Source organism: Phyllobates terribilis, unplaced genomic scaffold (assembly GCF_046119375.1).
Source record: "Phyllobates terribilis strain yellow unplaced genomic scaffold, ASM4611937v1 Scaffold_99__1_contigs__length_5935540, whole genome shotgun sequence".
NCBI classification, from domain to species: domain Eukaryota; kingdom Metazoa; phylum Chordata; class Amphibia; order Anura; family Dendrobatidae; genus Phyllobates; species Phyllobates terribilis.
Window position 1 is genome coordinate 4,783,166 of NW_027362859.1, and position 21,416 is coordinate 4,804,581.

The following is a 21,416-nucleotide window of genomic DNA, read 5'->3' on the forward strand; positions in this document are numbered from 1 at the left end:
TGATCCACCACCGAGAGATCAGGATCTGTGAACGCCGCTGGAAATAGATGACAGCCACCAACAGAGCGGAGCTTGTGGAGCTTTACACTGGGGTTGTGCAGAGGTGCACAACTTCATAAGGTTAGTAGCCATCCTCACACCCCTCTAACAATTGCAATACTGAGTCACCCATTGCGCCTTGTTCTCTCCTCTCTTTACATAGTATTAAAGATGCACACAGATGAAGCTTGCATAGGACACCAGTCACACGCAGGTTTGATGCACAGTGTCTGGCTTACAGCCTATTGATGATGCCCATACTATTAGATCAGGAGGGCTGCCCAGCACTATATAAGTGCACCCCACATGGACAGACACCCCAGTACAACCAACCAACACTAAAACGCTAATGCATTTGTTATCTGATTTGGTGTTGGTAAGGCTGATTTTTTTCTGCGATATGTTTTCTTGGTAAATAATGATACTTTTACATAAAGTACATTTTTGCAGAGAGTTTAAGTAGAAATATTCAACAATATAAATTTGAAGGATATGTTATTCATAAAAAATAATTGGTTTTATTATTGGCAGATGGTTGTACCAGGAGATCAGAGGGACAGCTGACATCTTCAATTTTTAAATCAGATGATCTTGAGATCCCACAAGATACAATTGAAGTGAATGCCATTACTCCAGATATACCATCATCCCTTCACAGCAAAGATCTATCATCTGATCATTTGAAACAGATCCTGTCTTCTGATTCATTACCCACTACTAAGGAAAATCAAAGTCACAAAATAAGCATTAAAAAACAAATTGCTCCTAAAGCAAAGAAGCCATTTTCATGTTTAGAATATGGAAATAGTTTTTCCCTCGAAAAGTCTTTTCTTAAACATCAAAGCATTCACACAGCAGAGAATATTTTTTTTTGTTTCAAGTGTGGGAAATTTTTTAACCAGAAATCAGATCTTCTTAATCACCAGAGAAGTCACACAGAGGAGAAGCCATTTTCTTGTTCAGAAAGTGGAAAATGTTTTACAGAGAAATCAAGTTTTATCAGACATCAGAGAACTCACACAGGGGAGAAGCTTTTTTCATGTTCAGAATGTGGGAAGTGTTTTAACGATAAATCAAATTTTGTTAGGCACCAAAGAACTCACACAGGGGAGAAGCCTTTTTCCTGTTCAGAATGTGGGAAATGTTTTACAACGAAATCAAATTTTATCAGCCATCAGAGAATTCACACAGGGGAGAAGCCTTTTTCCTGTTCAGAATGTGGAAAATGTTTTAGCCGGAAATCAGATTTGGTTGAGCATAACAGTACTCACACAGGGGAGAAGCCTTTTTCCTGTTCAGAATGTGGAAAATGTTTTAACCGGAAATCAAGTTTTGGTAATCACCAAAGAACTCACACAGGGGAGAAACCTTTTTCCTGTTCAGAATGTGGAAAATGTTTTACAATGAAATCAAGTTTTATCAACCATCAGAGAATTCACACAGGGGAGAAGCCTTTTTCCTGTTCAGAATGTGGAAAATGTTTTAGCCGGAAATCAGATTTGGTTGAGCATAACAGTACTCACACAGGGGAGAAGCCTTTTTCCTGTTCAGAATGTGGAAAATGTTTTAGCCGGAAATCAGATTTTGTTAATCATCAGAGAATTCACACAGGGGAGATGCTTTTTTCCTGTTCAGAATGTGGGGAATGTTTTAGATTGAAATCAAGTTTTATCAGACATCAGAGAAATCACACAGGGGAGAAGCCTTTTTCATGTTCAGAATGTGGGAAATGTTTTACAGCGAAATCATGTTGTATCAGACATCAGAGAACTCACACAGGCGAGAAGCCTTTTTCCTGTTCAAAATGTGGAAAATGTTTTAGCCGGAAATCAGATTTGGTTAAGCACCAGAGAATTCACACAGGGGAGATGCTTTTTTCCTGTTCAGAATGTGGAAAATGTTTTAGCCAGAAAATAGATTTGGTTGAGCACAAGAGAACTCACACAGGGGAGAAGCCTTTTTCCTGTTCAGAATGTGGGAAATGTTTTATTCAGAAATCAGATTTGGTTAAGCACCAGAGAACTCACACAGGGGAGAAGCCTTTTTCCTGTTCAGAATGTGGGAAATGTTTTAGCCGGAAATCAGATTTGGTTATACACCAGAGAAATCACACAGGGGAGAAGCCTTTTTCCTGTTCAGAATGTGGGAAATGTTTTAAAGATAAATCAGATATGGTTAAGCACCAGAGAACTCACACAGGGGAGAAACCTTTTTCCTGTTCAGAATGTGGAAAATGTTTTGTGAAGAAATCATCACTTCTTAGTCACCAAAGTACTCACACAGACGAGAATCCATTTTCATGTTCTTAATGTGGGAAATGTTTTACACAGAAATCATCTCTTAACAAACTTCAGAGAAGTCACACAGGGGAGAAGCCTTTTACATTTTTAACCGAAAATTGTATCTTCATAAAGGGGTTGTCCACTACTAGGACAACTCCTTCTCATTCCTCATGTTTAGCCTTGTTAAAATAAAAACACTAATACTCACTTCCTGTTCTGGCGCCGTTCCATTGGTGTCACAACTTGCGTTTCCGTAAGGATCACACAATCCTGCTGCCAATCAACGCCGCCTTCAGATGTATTGTACATCAACAGGAAGGACATGGCCTGGACATAGCACCAAGAGAATGCACACACTGAAAGCACTCTCTTCAGACCGTGTTCTTGGGGGAATTATAAGCAATTTACAGCCTCCAACATGCTGTCTGATATGGGAAAGAAAGAAGAGGAGATCAGAGGTTAATCTGAGGTCCTCCACCTCTGTCAGCATGTCTGGTATGCAGTGTTTCTTATGGAAGGTCTTATCTTCCTGCTCCGGAGCTATTACTGCCTCACCTCAGGGTGGAAAAAGAAGCAGTCTTAACCCTCATGATGCCAGACAGCTCCAGACTGCATGTCCTGCACCAACTTCTCTCTTAATGTAGGCCTCACAAGAAAACAGCTCCACAAATCTCCCTGTACTCTCACCAAAGCACATACTGAGCAGTGCTTGCTTCACAGGGACATTTACCCCTCAGCCACAGGTTATTCTGATATGGGGGACAACATAACTTATTTGTATATCAGATTGCGTCTATCCCTACTAAAGAAGTTGTGGAGCAATATATTCAGAGGCTGGAGACCACATACAATACTGAAATACGTCCCCTCACTTCTATCCTGTCACAGCTTACTGACAAGGTACAGAGATTAGAGGATAATGTCGTCCAAGTTAGAGGCCATCATAATGCTCAGAAACTAACACTGGATCTTCACAGCCAGTAAATAAACCATCTGTTTAAATCACAATAATATCTGGATAAGGGGTATACCTGAAAGCATCAATGCACAAGTGATTATGCCAACATTGCGATCATTATTCAATAATATCCTTGGTGATCCTATTGATAAGAAGCTGGAGATTTATAAGGCACACCGTACAATAGGCAATCATGGCCCAGATCCTGAGCTTTCAAGGGACATTATGTGTCTCATACATATTTTCAATGTAAAAGAGGCCATTGTGAGAAAAGCAGAGGAGTTGGATCCTGCTGATTTAAATGGAAAACACATATAATTGCTCACATATCTATCCTGAATGACACTTGATGAAAGAAGGATATTGAAACCACTACTTGATGCCATCCAGGAAAATGGCCTGATGTACTCCTGGGGGTACCCATTCCAGCTGTATATTTTCAAAGATCCAAGCAACATGAGACCTATTTGTGATGCCCTGGACATTCCATATATCTGACTGGCCACCTGCTCCACCATTGCCACAGAGAGTTCCAACACGTCACGGAAGGCATTCAGTGGATCAGGAACTTGATGGTGACGCAGCCAGATGGAAAAGGAACCTGCCAATCATATGAGCTCCTGAAATGAATCTCGTCTTCCCTGATGAGAGAGTTTGCAGATGCTTACTTATTTCTTTAAGCATATAATTAGATATATCTAAATAGAGCATTAGGTGCCACTCTTCCACTATATAGAATGTCTAAGTTCATATAAGATCTTAGACCAGGATATAAGTTGAGTTCACATGATACTACTGTAATATCAGGCTGTATTACATTACTTGCTTTATATTCCATGGTTCCACCTAATAGGGATCCTAGAACTGAAAGTTTGACTTCCGCCTGTAAAGACAACCCCCAGTTAGGGACTTGCATTGGGATCTGCTTGTTTCGCAATTTCCTACTGTTTTGATGTATTCATAATCTATACTTCTTAGACACTGAGAGGTAGACGTTACTATCTACCGTCTATACATCCTCTTTGCTCTTAATATTTCTTTCCTCCACTCCCCCTTTTTTTCATATAATATGGCACAACTCAAACCTTGCGCATTGAATGTCAGAGGACTTAATGTTCCAGAGAAAGGAGCTCGTGTTTTATCGTAGGCATAAACAGCACGTACATTTTCTCTTTCTTCAGGAGTCACACTTTAGAGGCGATCATATACTGTACCTCACTTTACTAATAGATAGCATTTTTCTGGGATGCCAAGATGATTAATGTTTTGAAGTCTAAGGTGCTGAGTATAGGCCGCCACAGATCAATGCTGCATACTATTGTAGAAACACTGTCTGACATGGAGAAGATGTATGCGTTTGTTAAGATCTCCATCTACTCCAAAATTTTGACTTTGGAAAACTTCTATCTCCCTAATTGTGACCAAATTAAGACATGTCGTCATTATTTAAACAAACTAAAATATTTTGCGGAGGACCTTATCATCATTCGAGGAGACTTTAATTTTGTCTTGGATCCTTCTTTAGACGCGTCCCTTGGCTGGTGTCACCAATCTAAAACACAAACAAAAGCTTTGCTAATTGTGCTTTGTTCTCAACCCGTCGATGTATGGAGGATACTACATCCAGACGTAAAGAATTATACCTATTATTCCCCTTTACGCAATATGCATGGCCATATAGTCCTTTTCTTAATTAGCCATCACTTGCCTACATGGCAACCTACATCTCAGGTAGGAACTGCTGTATTGGTCAGATCATGCTCCTGTATATTGTAATCTGACTATGCTGCACTCCACCAAGGCTTCAGATGTTGGAACCTAAATGATAATCTGCTGAAAGACTCACTCTGTGTCTCAGACCTTCTTGAGACTATAGACTCCTTCAAATATATGAGCATGATGAAACTGCCTTACCATTTAAATGGGAAGCACTCACATGCGTCCTCAGAGGGATAATAATAAAACATAGATAAATGCTAAAAAAAGGAGAGAACAGCTAAAGTCTCCCATTTGCTTGAGCGGATTGATCTACTTAACATAAATTATCTGCTTCCCTCCAGGTATATGTAGATCTGCTTAACGCTAGAAGGGAGCTAAAGTAGTTTCATGGATGGGGTACTTGCAAATATTGTGTAATTTCAGGGCACCTACTTATGGAAGGAACCAAGTGGAAGCTTCCATTCTCGGTACTAGATATGGGGCCTCCTCGAGAAAATGACTTAAAATGTCGTACACTAAAGTTAATATATAAGGCGTCGGATAGGGGTAAAAATATTCTGGGAATTGGAAAGTATACAAACTATACTCCTTTATGGCACAGCTATAACTTACCAGAGCTACATAAACTAAATAATATTAGTGAGTGGAAGGATATGGGTATATGTTTGGTGTCACAAATCTTGAGGGATGGATTATTCAAGATGTTTGAACAACTAAAGGCAGATTTTAACCTTCCGCATAGGGTGTTTTATCAATATCTGCAAATACGTCTTGCATATAGTACACAACTAGAATAAACGCCATACTGATTGACATCACCCAATAGATACCATTACTACATTGTTGGATACAAAAGGTCTATTAACCCTTATTTATAGGCAGTTACTGGCCCTACTTTTGGATAAATATCCTTTGATAGTTAAGACAAAATGGGAGGAGGATGTAGGTCCGCTATCTGAGGAGCAATGGGGGAAATACTGGATTTGACACCGAAGCTTTCATTATCAGAATCACAAAGATTGTCCCGAATTCTTCTCATCCATAGGGTATATAGATCCCATAGTATTTTATTTAAAATTGAAATACAAACTGATGACACATGTCCTAGATGTGGTCAAAAGGACGCCCACCTGATGCATATGACGTGGGAATGTGTGAATATTGGCGACTACTGGAACATGGTGATCGCTCTTGTACTATATGTATTTGGGATACAACTTCAGTTGGAACCTAAAATCTGTATCCTAGGACTCCTGGGAGAGGACGTCGACCCAGACTCCCATATGGCAATAGGTCGCTCAAGAATATTATTCCAAGCCAGGAAGTTGTTGGCACTACATTGGATAGACAATTCTCCCCCAACGATAACAGAACTAAAATCCAGGATAAATAACACTCTATGCTTAAAAAGGGGATCTTATATTGAAGGAACGCTCTCAAGAAATTCATACAAATATGGGAGCAATGGTTAATTACCCCAGGTATTGCTTCAGAAATACTATACTGGACCATTTGTACATATCCCTGCAGAAAACCAGGAATTTATATCCTTATACCTAAGGTGTCAGCAAATAATAATTGTCTCAGTCCACACAATTGCCCCTTCTTAGATATATTCTTTTTCTTTTGATGTCCCAATAGGGAAAAAAAGCCGTCAGGAAGTATTCAGATATTTATGTACAAATGTAAAATTACTATTCCAAAACCTTGTACTATAGAGCGATATTGAGATTTATATCATTGTAAACCGGTTCTTGTATTGTTTACTGGTTTTTCTTTCTTTTTATTTTTTTTGTCACAAAGTTTATATGACAAAAACAAAATGTTGGTCTTTCTTTTGTTAAATAAAAATGATCTGATTGAAAAAAAGAAATAATAGATCAAACGTATACAAAATGCCAAGATCGCAGTGAAGGTACTCGTATGAATTCACAGATAAATGTGGTCTCTCATTGACAAGGAAGTTACATCCACGGATGCAAAGGACATACGGCTCTGGCAAAAATTAAGGGACCACTGAACAGTTTTCTATTGGAAAGCGTGGAAAGACTGGTGGAAAGCATGGCAAGACGAATGAAAGCTGTGATTAAAAATCATGGTTAATCCACCAAATATTGATTTCACATTTAAAACATGAGTAATTTGAGGTCTGAAAGCACTGTGTTTCTTTTTTAGTATTTTGACACTTTATCATTTGCTGCAAATAAATACAAAATTTTTAGCTTTGAATTTCGGAGACATGTTGTCAGTAGTTTATAGACTAAAACAACAATGTACATTTTACTCAAAAATATACCTATAAAGAGAAAAATCAGAGAAACTGAAAATTTTGCAGTGGTCTCTTAATTTTTGCCAGAGCCGTATGTATCCAAAACAAAAGGAGCCCCACTGCTATAAATTCATAACCCCACTGACATAGCTGACGCATTTCAATGCTGTTATAGCTCACTACATAATATTCATGGAAAATACCACGACATGCCACCTAATTTTCTTGAAACAAAAACTGACAAATATATTATGGACACTGCCGTTCCTTCCTTACAGACCCCTGAGCAGGAGATACTAGACAAAGCTTTCACTGAACAATGGATAGGACAGGCCATTAGATCATTCCCTATCGGGAAGAGCACTGGGCCAGATGGATTCAATAATAGATTTTATAACATGTTTGCACCTCTGTTATTACCATTAGTGTTCAATAATATCTCAGAAGACTCCCCTTTGCCCCCCAATCACTTGAGGCTCACATAACAGTTTTATCAAAGCCTGGAAAAGAACTAAATGCCTGCCCTAATGTTCATCCAAATTCATTAAATAATGTAGATGTCAAAATATTCTCTAATATAATTGCATCATGGCTCTCCCACTACTTACCCTCAATTGTTAGCAACGTTCAGGTTGCCTTCGTTAAGGGTAGAGAAGTGCGAGATAATACAAATAAAACATTGTTAGTTTCACATGCGAAAAAAAACCAGGGGCTCCCAATATGCCTTGTTTCTGTGGACGCTGAAAAAGTGTTTGACAGAATACACTGGACTTTCTTGAAGAGCACCTTACGAAAAATTTGGTTAGGCTCTTTCTTGTTATCTAAAATTCTATCCTTCTACACTGACCCTAAAGCGATAGGGTAAACGGCCTTCTATATGACACATTTTCTGTTAAAAATGAGACAAAGCAAGAGTGTCCCTTATCGCCTCTCCTATACACATTGGTGATGGAACATTTCTCGGTAGCATTACAAAAAAATCCAGATATTAGTGGAGTTACTATAGGCTCACATCACTATAAACTAGCTCTATACGCAGATGACTTGTTGCTCTATTTTCAAACCCAATTATCTAATTCCCTTCTATACTAAAGGAATTTGAAGAATTTGGCCAAGTAAGCGATTTTAAAGTCAACTACTCTAAATCAGAAGCAATAACATAAAACAACAGCTAATTTTTAAATTTCCCTTTAAGTGGCAGAAAGACACATCTAAGTACCTCAGTACACAAATTCCAGGCAACATGGATGATCTGTATAGTTTAAATTATATCCCTGTCTTTGAACAAACTCTTCAAAATGTAATGAATTATAAATTCAAACTCTTGTCCTGGTTTGGTTGTATTTATGTGATAAAATGGACATTTTGCCAAAACTTCTTTATATATTCCAGATCGTTCCTGTCTTGGGTTCCTCAGACCTTTTTCTCCCATTTCGACAACGCTATTAGGTAGTATGGGGAACGTCGAGGTCTAGGATACGTTTTAAAATATTGTGATGTTCCAAAAATAAAGGGGGTACTAGTATGCCTGATCTAAAAAAATTACCATCAATCTTTGATTCTTATTAGAGCAGTGGACTGGTTCACGTCTGTGGAACATAAGCAATGGGTGAAACTGGAAGGGGACGTCTATCCGTTGATACTCACATCTCTACCTTGGATTGACTAAATACATGTACAAACTAAACAATTACCAATACCCATTCAACACATTTTGAAAACATGGGATCAAGTCTTAATCTCTTCATCTATACCACGTAGGTTGGGTCCATTAATGCCCTTGTTTGGCAACCCAGATTTTCCCTCTGCTTCAGGTACGGGCTCATTTCTAATCTGGGACTGATCTGATGGGGTTAGATTGAGACATGTTCTCATGGGATCAGGCTCTTTTCCTTCCTTTATAGAACTTCGTGGCTCCTTTCCAATTAGGAGTCTATCCTGCCTGACTTTTTTTCAGCTCAGGTCATTTATAAATTCTCACATGTTACTAGTATAAAGGATGAACTCACTCCGTTTGAACCCATAATCACTCAAGTAGGTCCTTGTTCTAAACTTCTATCTTGCATACACAGAGCAACACAAATGGACACCAGCAATGACCCTCTACCCTTTACTGGGGTTGGGAGAAGGAATTGGGTTGTCAAATTTCAGAGAAGGATAGGCAAAAAACATTCACACTCTCCCACAAATTATCTATTACTTGCCGTGCCCAGGAGAAAAACGATAAGATTTTATCTAGATGGCACCATTGTCGCACTATGCTATGTAGCATCTTCGGACTTGTGGTGGTGCAGACGGGTCTGTGTTACATATATGGTGGGAATGCCCATCATCGTCGGATTCGGTGGACTACGTTGGACCTGCATGCTTCTTTTTTTTTGGGGGGGGGGGGTTTAATAAAATAGTGAGCCAGGAAAAGTGTTGAGGAGTGTTTATTCAAATTAAGTATTTTTTCGTGGGTGTTTTTATTTTTGATTACTGGGTCAGTAATGGGTTTGTCTGATAGACACCTCTCCATTACTATCACCAGAGTTTGATGCCAGCTGTGATTTTTGACAAACCGCAGCTGCCATTAACCCCAAGATACTTTACACCAATTGTCAATGCATCTGGGCAATTGGGAAGAGCAAAGGCAAAAAGCCATAATTGGAGCATTTCATGTGATGCGCCACTTCTGGGGCAGCTATGAGCTGGTATTTTTAGGCTGGGGAGGGCCCAATAACCAGGGACCTTCCCAACTTGATAATATCAGCTCTCAGCTGTCTGCTTTACCTTTGCTGGTTACAAAAAAATAGGGGACCCCATGTTGTTGTTTTTTAATTATTTATTAGGTTAAACAAGGCTCAACTCCCTTTAGTTCCACATGAAAGGCTCTAAAGGGCGCAAATTTATAACATATAGGGGATTGTGAAATGATATATCTGCAGGACATCTATCTATCTATTATCTATCATATCTCTAACATCTTTCTATCGATATCTGTATATAAGATTGTTTTCTTAGTTTTGTAATCAGCTTTTAGTTACATAGAGGATTATAGTAAGTAAAAGACGATGTTAATAACGCATTGTATATGGATGTAGGCGAGAAAAACATTGCACACTCGCATGACACTCGTCCAATTATTCGGGATGAACATCGGAGCGATTTATAATCCGCTGATGTGAACGAACCCTCAGCCGGACTCTTCTGAACATAGTCTTTCAAAGCCGCCCTCCCTGGAAGGGGTTAAACATACGAGATTTCTGCCTTATAGCTCCTGGTATGAAGTGGATAGCACAATCATATGCCGCCATATAGTAGACGTCCGGTAACTGGTGATAATCACCTCATGTGTCGTCTATTTGTCTCCAAGCAGGAAAATCCCACGTTACATTCCACACATAAAACTGTAGAAAAGGCGGCGCGGGGTAATTGTGCCCGTAGTGAGGGGCAAATAATGCCGGAAATGTCACTGACTGCGGAGACGTCTCCATGTAGCGTCTTCACTCCGGATATCACTGTACAGGAGCCGCACTGTTCACACTGTGCATCCACTGAGGCCCCTGATCATGTGACCCCTGACTCCTCCCCTCCTGTGACCTCATCACAGCTCCTGTGCGCACAGCCATATATGTGGTGGCGGCTCTGCAGGTGGAGGTATGTGGAGATTCCCATTACTGGGTGCAGGGGGCATTAACCCCTTCAGCACGGAGACTCTTTTGGGGTCTCTGTGTGGTGTGAACAGTGAGGTAACAGCTGTGGACAGAATGCGGCTTAGCTGGTTCCCGTCCACATTAGATCCATTCAGACGACTGCAGGATGAAGGACAGAAGCCCAGAGAAGTCCTCACACAACGCCATTATTCCTCTCCTAGTTCCAGCACAGTAATGTAGATAGTAGTGATAACCGTCCACACATAGAGGACGATCCAGGACCTCAAATAACATAAAACTTTTATTCCTTCATTTTATAACCTTATGTCACAATAATGATGGGACGTCATCAGAACATTGGAGGAAAGATCCCAGAGAGAATTAAGGTGGAGGTGACGCGTTTCGGAGTGATACTTCTTACCCAGAACCGAAGGTAAGAATGAAACCCGAGCAGGATATAAATGTCTCTGGAGCAGCCGCTCCTGTGCACAGGATGAATGGCGGCATTAATAGATGTAATAGATGTGATACAAAGAAAGACAAGAAACACAATCATCTTACAGTCATCACAATATGGCCCCTTCACTTGTCTGGTAATGTAAGATCAGATCCTCCTTCTCTTTATACCCTCCGGTACGATGGATTTACCCTCAGTGTCCACGAAGCTTCACGGTTCAGCAATGCTCCTCTGCCATCTCCCCGACACCTGAACGATTTACCCTTTCACTGCCACAAAACTGAAAGTTCTTGAAGTCACCATTGTGTTCTCTTAGGAAATGTGTGGAAACGTTGGAAGGGTTAATGGCCGCGGGATTAGTGGGGTCTCCTATGTGCTCATTAATTCTCTGCCTTATTTACGGGAGGAGCAGCCGACATATCTGACATTACATCCCAGACACTGAATACAATATACTGCAAATTCTCTGCTGCAGGTGATACATTGTGTAATGAAATGTTTTATTTAATGTGATTAAATCTATTTCTTGTGTTCGGCATATTTACATGGTGGACATTTATCAATGCCGCATCTGTGACAACCCAGAGGTGTAAGCCAGGTTCTCGTTATGTGTTTCTCTTGCGATTAAACTAGGAGACAGTCTGTGGCCAAAAATATATAGGTTTTATTACTAGATGTAAAGAAAAAACTAAATACTGTAGAATAATAAATCTCATATGTTTCCCTTATTGTCTCCAGTAATTGTATTATTACACAGGATTTTTATGATGTTACATCGGCTCATCATCTTCTCATTCAGATCTCTACAATATCGGATCCTCTCAGTGAAGATCTTCTATATAAGAGAATTTTCCTGATTTACCAATCAAAGATGGATATGGACAGAGACCAGATGGCGGAGAGGATATTACACCTCACCCTAGAGATCCTTTTCCGGCTTACTGGAGAGGTGAGAGGGTCTGATGACGTCACATTACATCATTCTTATCTATGGGAATAACAGATGGACAGAACTGGAGAGGTGAGGACTCTGGAAATGTCTGGAGTGAGATTTAATAATGTGACTCTCCATAACCAGGATTACACAGTAGTGAAGAAGACCTCTAGTGAGCGCTGTCAGGCCCCTGTGTTTGAGGGATGGGGAAGACCCCTAAGCAAAATCACAAAGCCTCCACCTCACCCCCTGATACATGAGGACATCAATGATCAGAAGATCCTAAAACTCACCTACAAGATGATTGAGCTGCTGACTGGAGAGGTGACACTGCTCGGAATGCTGGGACATTATACAGTAATGCTATGGAGGGATCGGGGGGATGACTGTATCATTGTATGTGTCAGGTTCCTATAAGATGTCAGGATGTCGCTGTCTATTTCTCCATGGAGGAGTGGGAGTATTTAGAAGGACACAAAGATCTGTACAAGGACGTCATGATGGAGGTTCCCCAGCCCCTCACATCACCAGGTAATAGACAGGACTGAATTCACACGGCCTATAATTATCTGTATGTAAAGAATGTATTCAGTCCCTGTATGTGTTTCCTCCAGATCTATCCAGTAAGAGGACAACAACAGACAGGTGTCCCCGTCCTCTTCCACAGGACTGTAAACAAGAAGACCCCAATGTTCCTCAGGATCATCAGGTAGATGGAGAGAAGGTATCATGAGATCTTCCCTATGATGTGTAATCGGCTGTGAAGGTCTTGTGTTCAGTCTTGTTTTATCCACCAGTGTTATATGTTTTATACTTGTGTAATGAGAATAGTGGAGATGGCAGGATTAGAGCTGATCATAGATGGGACTTCTCATCTGTTTGTGACTTTTACAATATTTGTTTCAGGGTGAAGATCTGACCCATATTAATACTACAGAGACATATGTGAGGGGTGATGAGCGGTGTAAAGAGGAGATTCCTACATATGACTACCCAGGTGAGTAGTGACCACTAAATGCAGAGAAGTCACAGATTCTTCTCAGTCACCGGCTGTGGCTGCTTTATCGCTGGTGTAGTCCGGCTGTATCACAATCGTGTGATCACCATTTTGCCGCTAGATCAAAACATTCTCCTCCACCCAAAACAACACTGTTCAAATGAGTTTGGGCATTGAAAGTCCCTTCTGTGCTGCTGAATGTCCTCATATGGTCCCTACAAGACCAGGTCCAGTCTTTCTGGCCAAACTTTACTTTTATGATCGACAACATTAAATGTGCAGTGAGGCCAAGTGTGAATTTCTGTACAATAACAACAGAGTTTCCCTTTATCCTGACTGTTCAATTTCTTTTAAAACCAACTAGCTTCAAATAGTATTGCGATAAACTACATAAAAAACATTATACCTGTGCCATGATATAACTCTAAGCTAAATTTAGACGCCTCATCTCTGCACTATTATAAAAAGTTCTCTTTGAACGTCTAATATTTCTTCTTGAAACTCATCTGACAGAAAATATTGTTCCTTACGATAGTTTAGATTGCCAAGAGCCACCGAGCCCCATACTCTAATTACCCCAGAGAGGTTTCACCACTAGTTACTTATTTTTTTATTGATGAAGACTGTTGAGTTTGATCATTTCAGTAGATGTTATTGTCTATACTCAGTTTTTGACTATAGTAGTTAGTGCCCAAAATATTCTGATTTAACCCCTTCCTGCAGCCAGTTTTGTGTTCCTATCAGGGCCCATTTTTTAAATCTGACGTGTGTCACTTTATGTGGTGATAGCTTTGGAATTCTTCACAAAGGATAATAAGAAACAGATGGACCTTACAAATTATTTTCCACCTTCCACCAACAATACCCTATATACGGTAGTATCCTACTATCTGGGCACATGGCCGGTTAGAAGGGAAGGAGCGACATTTAGCTATTTGAATGCAGATTTTGCTGGAATAGTTTGCAGACACAATGTATTGGGGACGCTGTTCATGATCACCTGGCAGCTCAAAATATGTCACCATGAACAGGCTTGGCGCGATCTACTCCGTTTTCTCTGTATCTAGACTTACACAGAGACCCCTAGGCTTGGGCCACGGTGTTACCTGCTGTTCTGTGGTGTGAGATGGAAAGAAGAATAGTCAGGTAACCGGGTCAGAACATGGAGGTCAGAGAAAATACAAAATCAGAAGACACAAAAGTAGTCAGTAAACGGGCCGAGGTCACAACAGGAAACAAATACACAAGCCGGGAGCTGAGCACAGAGGACTGAACCAGAGGAGAATAAGGCTGTATCTGGCAGCTTCCAGCAATATGCTTCCAGCTTTAGTAGGGTGTGGTGCTTTCCAGTTGGCTGAAGCAGGGAGCAGATTACTCCAGCTGGACAGCACACACACCCATACTGCCAGACTGGATGGTACTACAGGTCCCAGGCAACCTAATCTTAGTGGCTGGACAGAGCCTGCGCCGCCCAGAGCTTCTGGTTCTGACGTCTCCTCCATCACCAGCGCCGCCTGCAGAATGAATAAGGTGGCGCCTGGTGACAGAAGCAGATGTCGCTGGAGCAGGTCTCAGTGGAGATGGGTTACACCATTTGCAGAAGTCCTTAATATGACAAAAGGCTGAAAACTAGAGCAGTAGAAATCCCCATAAAGTGACTCCATTTTGGAAATTATAACCCTGAATGAATTAATCTTTAGAAGTAGGGAATATTTTGACTCTACAGGTACTTTTCAGTGATTAGCAGACAGTGGATGTTGGAGAGTGAAAATTGTGCATTTGCCATTTTGTTACCCAACACATTGTTCCCAGATTGTGCTCCAGGAGACACACACCGTAAATTAAGTGGGTTCTTCTCACTATAGTAATGCCAAATACATGGATGCTGAGTGTGTTTTGGGCGCACTGCAAGGCTCAGAAGTGAGGGGGAGATTTGACTTTGGGAGAGTGGATATTGCTGGATTGGTTAATGGAAGCCTTGTTGCTCTTGAAGAGCCTTTGAGACCCTAATAATGTGGAAACCTCAGTTTTTCCACTGACAGATGATGGACCTGAGTGGGGGATTGTTCTTTGCGGGATGACTGGAAGTTTTTATTGGTATTATTTTCCCCAACATAACAGGTTCATCCTATGAGGTTTTCTATTAGACTGTGAACTGTCATTGTCTTGCTGAATAATTCATATTTTTACAGAGAGTTTAAGTAGAAATGTTAAAAAATATAAAATTCAAGGATATTTTATTGAAAAATAATAATTGATTTTTATCTTAGCAGATGACTGTACCTGGAGATCAGAGGGACAGCTGACATCTTCAATTTTTAAATCAAACGATCTTGAGATCCCTCAGGATACAATTGAAGTGAATGCCATTACTCCATATATACCATCATCCATTCACAGCAAAGATCTGTCATCTGATCCTTTGAAACACGTCCTATCTTCTGATTCATTACTGACTACAAAGGAAAATCATAGTAACAAAATAAGCATTAAAAAACGAACTGCTCCTAAAGCAAAGAAGACATTTTCACTTTCAGAATGTGGTAATAGTTTTCCCCACGAAAAGTCTTTTCCTATACATCAAAAAATTCATACGACAGAGAATAGATTTTCTTGTTCCAAGTGTGGGAAATATTTTAGCAGGAAATCAAATCTTGTTATTCACCAGAGAACTCACACAGGGGAGAAGCCTTTTTCCTGTTCAGAATGTGGAAAATGTTTTAGCCAGAAATGGAGTCTTAATAGCCACCAGAGAACCCACACAGGGGAGAAGCCTTTCTCATGTTCAGAATGTGGAAAATGTTTTACACACATAACTAGTTTTATCAGACATCAGAGAATTCACACAGGGGAGAAGCCTTTTTCATGTTCAGAATGTGGAAAATGTTTTCCACACATGACTAGTTTTCTCAAACATCAGAGAATTCACACAGGGGAGAAGCCTTTTTCATGTTCAGAATGTGGAAAATGTTTCACACACATGACTAGTTTTATCAGACATCTGAGAATTCACACAGGGGAGAAGCCTTTTTCATGTTCAGAATGTGGAAAATGTTTTCCACACAAGACTAATTTTATCAGACATCAGAGAATTCACACAGGAGAGAAGCCTTTTTCATGTTCAGAATGTGGGAAATATTTTAACCAGAAATCATCTGTTGTTATACACCAGAGAACTCACACAAGGGAGAAGCCTTTTTCATGTTCAGAAAGTGGGAAATATTTTAACCAGAAATCATCTGTTGTTATACACCAGAGAACTCACACAAGGGAGAAGCCTTTTTCATGTTCAGAAAGTGGGAAATGTTTTGTGAAGAAATCATCTCTTCTTAATCACCAGAGCAGTCACACAGGGTAGAAGCCTTTTTTATATTCTTAATGTGGGAAATGTTTTCCTTGAAAATAAACTCTTAATAAACTTTAGAGAAGTCACACAGGGGAGAAGCCTTCTACATGTCCAGAATGTTGGAAATGTTTTAACTGAAAATTGTACAATCTTAAAGGGGTTGTTCACTACCAGGACAACCCGTGTCATTCCTCATGTTTGGCCTAGTTAAAATAAAAACACTCATACTCAGCTCCCATGCCAGCGCCGTTCCAGCGGTGCCGGGAATCACATTCCTGGGGTTGTTACATCACATGAGCCCTGCGCCCAGTCAGTGCTGACTTCACTGTCAGGGCTGCAGCTGCTCTCAGATTTCCTCATGATGTTCGATTTTTCTGAAGGTGGAGACAGTGATTCCAGCACTTACTGGGCTCACACGACGTAACAACCTCACATGAGCTCCGGGAACGCACGTGCCGACACTGCTGGAATGGCGCCGGCATCAGAGGTTTGATACAAATCTTACAGACTGTTTGATAAAGAAAATATAACATACTAGCTGTACTACCCGGCTTCGCCCGGGTTAATAACTGCTGTTAGCAAAATAGAATGTGTTAACAAAAATTTATTCTCCACACAAAAAACACAAAACAAATAGATAGAAATGTAATTATTAAAAGGCAAAAACTAAGCTAATAGAAGCATTTCACAACATATATTTCAACACCAGAGATATTCCACACAGATTTAACTAAATTGGCCAAGTAATGTGAAGTAATCTTCTACTCCTTATTCGAGAGCCTTTTGATAAACGACATTCTTAGTTCTTCCTTCAGGTGCAAACACGAACAGATTTTTGGCTGTTCCAACTCTTGAACAGGCCACATAAAGTTGACCATGAGAAAAGCATGGAGATTGTAAATTGATTCCAACTACTTTCAAGGACTGTTCCTGAGCCTTATTGATGGACATAGCAAATGCCAGTCGCACAGGAAACTGGAGGCGTTTAAAATCAAAAGGCAAATCAGATGGAATGAGAGGAATTGTTGGAATGAAAAAATCTTCTCCTATGGCACATCCTGTCAAAATGGTTGCCTCAATTACATGTGGAAACAGGCTCTTAATCAAGAGTCTTGTTCCATTACACAGCTTTGGTGGATCCAAATTTCTCAATAGCAGAATAGGTGCTCCAGGTTTTAGAAAGAGGTTGTGAGGAGGAAGTCCTTGTGGCTCCAAGGAATTGAGGAACTCAGTTGGATAAAATAATGCTTGAGCAGGGTCTATTACTGTATCCACTGACTTGTAGGTTGTGTTAACACCTGGAAGGAGATTTAGAATTTGAAGATTGATCTTGTTGACACTGTCATTTTTGGGAGCTAGAATAGCCCTTTCACACAGCCAGCCAGAATTTTTTAAGTGGAGTTGAATGTTTAGAAAAACCTTTGCCTTCAACTCCACAATGGAAGTCACAATGCAACAAAAGTTGCTTGGGAAGGTGATCTGTCCAGTGGTTGAGTTTACTGGTGCCTTGCCATCTCCAATAGTCAACAGCTAGCTCGAAAACAGTCCAGCAGAAACATCGCCTGTCATGTAGACCCTCATTTTTGTGTTCAGTGACATTTTCTTTACTTTTCTCCAAAGGTACGATGCTTTGAGACAGGCATTCAGTTCGTCTGCAGGGGTTGATCTTGGAATAACAGGTAGTGTTTGGCGGAAGTCACCTGCCAAAACAACAACTACTCCTCCCATGATATATTTGTTGCTACGCAGGTCTTGCAGCAGTCTGTCCACTGCTTCCAGAGCCCTTTTGTGTGACATGGTGCATTCATCCCAAATGATGGCACTGCATTTTTGAAGCAATTTGGCCAGTCCTGATCCCTTGGCAATATTACACACGGGGCTGTCACTATGAGACAGGTTAAGTGGTAGTTTGAATGTCGAATGTGCTGTCCTGCCACCTTTTAAAAGTGTAGCTGCAATTCCAGAAGATGCCACTGCAAGTGCAATCTTTTTTTGTTGTCAAAATTTTGCCAGGAGCAAGTTGATTACAAATGTCTTTCCTGTTCCACCTGGAGCATCAAGGAAGACAATCCCACCTTTGTTGGTTTCACTGAAACTTAAAATGTAGTTATAGGCGTCCCTTTGATCTGGTACCAATATTGGCTCGTTCTGAGACTCAAATTCTGTCAGTTCATCAATATTGTAGTTTGTTTCTAGGAAAATCTCCCTACACATTTGGATGCCTTCAGGATTTCTTATTGGAGCAGGCAAACCAAGCAACTGTAAGGGTTTTCCTGACATTGCTATGCACTGATCTTCAAGGAGCATTAAAGTTTCATTGAACATTTCCTCAGTGAAGTTGATGAGTTGCTGAGGATTTTCCCTTCTAATCTGCATGAGGACGTCCTCACTGAGATCAGTTTTGTACTTTGTCCAAATCTCAAGAGGATTTGAAATGCTACAGGTTGTTAGAATAATAGCAAAGAGGTGTCTTAGTCGCTTTGGGGTTTGTGTGGCTGCTGCTTCACTGAGGATCATGTCCCAGTGTCCATCATTTTCCAAAAGTCCTTTTCTTTGGCAAGCTTCCCTGAATGTTTCACACACATGGCCTCCAACGGTCTTCAGGTCAGAAAATGATGCTTTGACAACATGAAGTAACATGCGCAGGTAGAAGCACTCTGCATTTGACGGATGAACAGTGTAGACGCGACCAAGAGTATCAGTTGCTTTCACCCCTGGATAGCCTTCAATATCAAGCCCCCGTTTCCTCCGTTCCAGTGTTTTTCTGGAGACATTCCAAGTGTAGTGCTTTGGTAAAACACAGTAGAGAATTGTTTTTGCAAAAGGGTCTTGTTGACACAGCATAAAAAATGGCAAGAGGGTGGTCTTAGGTGGTGTTAGTAGCTGCTGCTGCAAGTTTGCTGGGTTAAAGTAAATTCTCTGTCCATTTTCCAAGTGCACACTCAGATGCACAACTGGTGGGTAGCACTCATGAATGGAGAATCCTAGTATTCTCCAAATAGCTTCATTGCTGGTCCATTTTTCTGGAGTTCAAAAACTGCTTGATCACTTCCTTTGTGGACATATTTGCAGATATACCTGATTGATTTCACAGAGTGGCAAGATTCGACATTTATGTGGGCCTGGAACGTTTTTGAGAGCAAAGGGTTGTAAGGCACTACCCACCTGTTGTCAATTTCTATCTCTTGGAGTGATGATCCAACACGCATTTTGAGCTTTGCTATGAAACCACCATCCCCTGGCTTACTTCTTCGGTAGACTGGATATCCACCTTGTCCTGTTTGGGTTTCTTGGACCAGGGATCGTGGGTAATGCTGTGAACACCTGCCATCAATCATACAGGGAGAATTTTTGTTCAGACTCCCACACGGACCATGGATCATGTTTTTTGTGATGGTGTCAAACAGCAATGGGTCAATCTGAGGGTCTGGCAATTCGGCACTGATGATATTATCAATTTCGGTAGGCTGTATTTTTTGCTTCAGCCAAATCAAGATTTGGGCATGAGGAAGGCCTCTTTTTTGCCATTCAACTGAATACATTCAGCACTGCGTCTCACCATAAAAATGTGATTTTGTGATGAGATTAGTCATTTTTGAAAGTTTCTGTTTGAAAACCCGAGCAATAAAGTCATGGCGATTCACTGTTTTTTGGCTCGGCAACAGGTACCCTCCAATTTCCTCCCAGGCAGGAGATTGCAAGTAAAGGTGATGAAAAGATCTGGACGGCCATACTTTCTCATATAAGTCATTGCATCCTGTGTGTATTCATGCATGTGTCGTGGGCTTCCAGTGACAGTTGATGGAAGAATAACCATTTTCCCCAACTCTTTTGGATCAGCATCATTTGCAACAGCATCTCTAAGGTGAATATATTCCTCTGCCCTGAGCGCCTTTTGATTTAGTCGGATATATAAAAGACGTTCACTCTCAATCTTTGCATACACGTCAACAATAAATTGGTGGAAGAGGTGTTTGCATTTCAAGATGTGATTTTCCTCTGCAAATCTTGTCATGACCCTATATGCATAGAAGTGCATGGCAGACACTTTTTTTCCTGAAGGGTTGCCTGTTGTAGGATCTGTCTGAGGTATTTCAGAGTGATAGCCATCCTGTCCCTGCCAAAAGATGATTGGATATTGCAGAGCATCATAGGACCTGTGAGTTTCTGCTACTCGTTGCAAACTATTGTTCCTTTTCTGAAGCACAATGTCACGGCTTTGAAAATCATTACCAACAATCAAGATGGCTGCCTCATCAAATGTGGGAGCATTGAAACGTCGCTGATGTTCACCTTGTGGTATTTTGTCAGCTGGAATGACAACCTTGTAATCGTCATTTGGCATGCATTCAAGTGCAGTCTTGAAAAGTTGAATATATAGATTGTTGAAGTGAAGGAACTGCTGCAAAATAGTGACAATATCAAGGCGAGTGTTAGGAATTAAAGAGCATCTCCGCTTAGCCTCTGCTTCTGCATTTCCCATAAAGAGTTGAAGAAATTGAGGTTCTTCTCCTTGTAATGGAAGCAGTGAGCCAATTGAGTGGTAAACCTGTCCTTGAACTTTAAATGTCGGCATAAATCCTGTTGTAAACATTTCTTTTGCTGCACCAAATGATGTCATTTGGAAGCAGGAGTTGTACTTCCTAATGTTGTCCAAGAAATGCTTTGATATTGTACTGGTACCTGTCATCAGAGACTTTAGGGGATCTAGTGGTGACAGGAGGGGTGGAAGTTTTATCTTGCCATTTGCACAGCATAAACCTCGCGGTTCATCTTTCCA

The 21,416-nt window shown here is 40.6% G+C and overlaps 2 protein-coding genes across 3 annotated transcripts in view; both read left to right on the forward strand.

The window, feature by feature from the left end:
* Positions 1-11,248, forward strand: part of LOC141198713 (uncharacterized) — a 96,183-nt gene extending 84,935 nt beyond the window's left edge. Inside the window, exon 7 of the mRNA XM_073663130.1 lies at positions 571-11,248. Coding sequence (XP_073519231.1) covers positions 571-2,348 — 1,778 coding nt within the window. The 3' untranslated portion in view covers positions 2,349-11,248. The remainder of the gene's footprint in view (positions 1-570) is intronic.
* A 7-nt stretch (positions 11,249-11,255) lies between these two features.
* LOC141198715 (uncharacterized) lies at positions 11,256-16,738 on the forward strand. Of its 2 annotated transcripts, none has more exons than XM_073663132.1 (7): positions 11,256-11,335; positions 12,159-12,308; positions 12,438-12,617; positions 12,701-12,824; positions 12,908-13,002; positions 13,200-13,290; positions 15,561-16,738. In XM_073663132.1, exons 2-7 carry the CDS (start codon positions 12,231-12,233, stop codon positions 16,646-16,648), a joined length of 1,656 nt encoding a protein of 551 aa, XP_073519233.1. In that variant the 5' UTR covers positions 11,256-11,335; positions 12,159-12,230; the 3' UTR covers positions 16,649-16,738. The 2 variants fall into 2 exon arrangements, with proteins under 2 accessions (XP_073519233.1, XP_073519234.1); XM_073663133.1 differs by having other exon boundaries at positions 15,564-16,738.
* The last annotated feature ends 4,678 nt before the right edge of the window (positions 16,739-21,416 follow it).

Excerpts from the sequence above, each read along its gene's own strand:
- LOC141198715 (XM_073663132.1), top strand. The coding sequence starts at position 12,231 with ATGGATATGGACAGAGACCAGATGGCGGAGAGGATATTACACCTCACC. Across the intron at positions 12,309-12,437 it reads TTTTCCGGCTTACTGGAGAG|GATTACACAGTAGTGAAGAA; the intron begins GTGAGAGGGTCT and ends CTCCATAACCAG. Across the intron at positions 13,003-13,199 it reads ATGTTCCTCAGGATCATCAG|GGTGAAGATCTGACCCATAT; the intron begins GTAGATGGAGAG and ends TATTTGTTTCAG.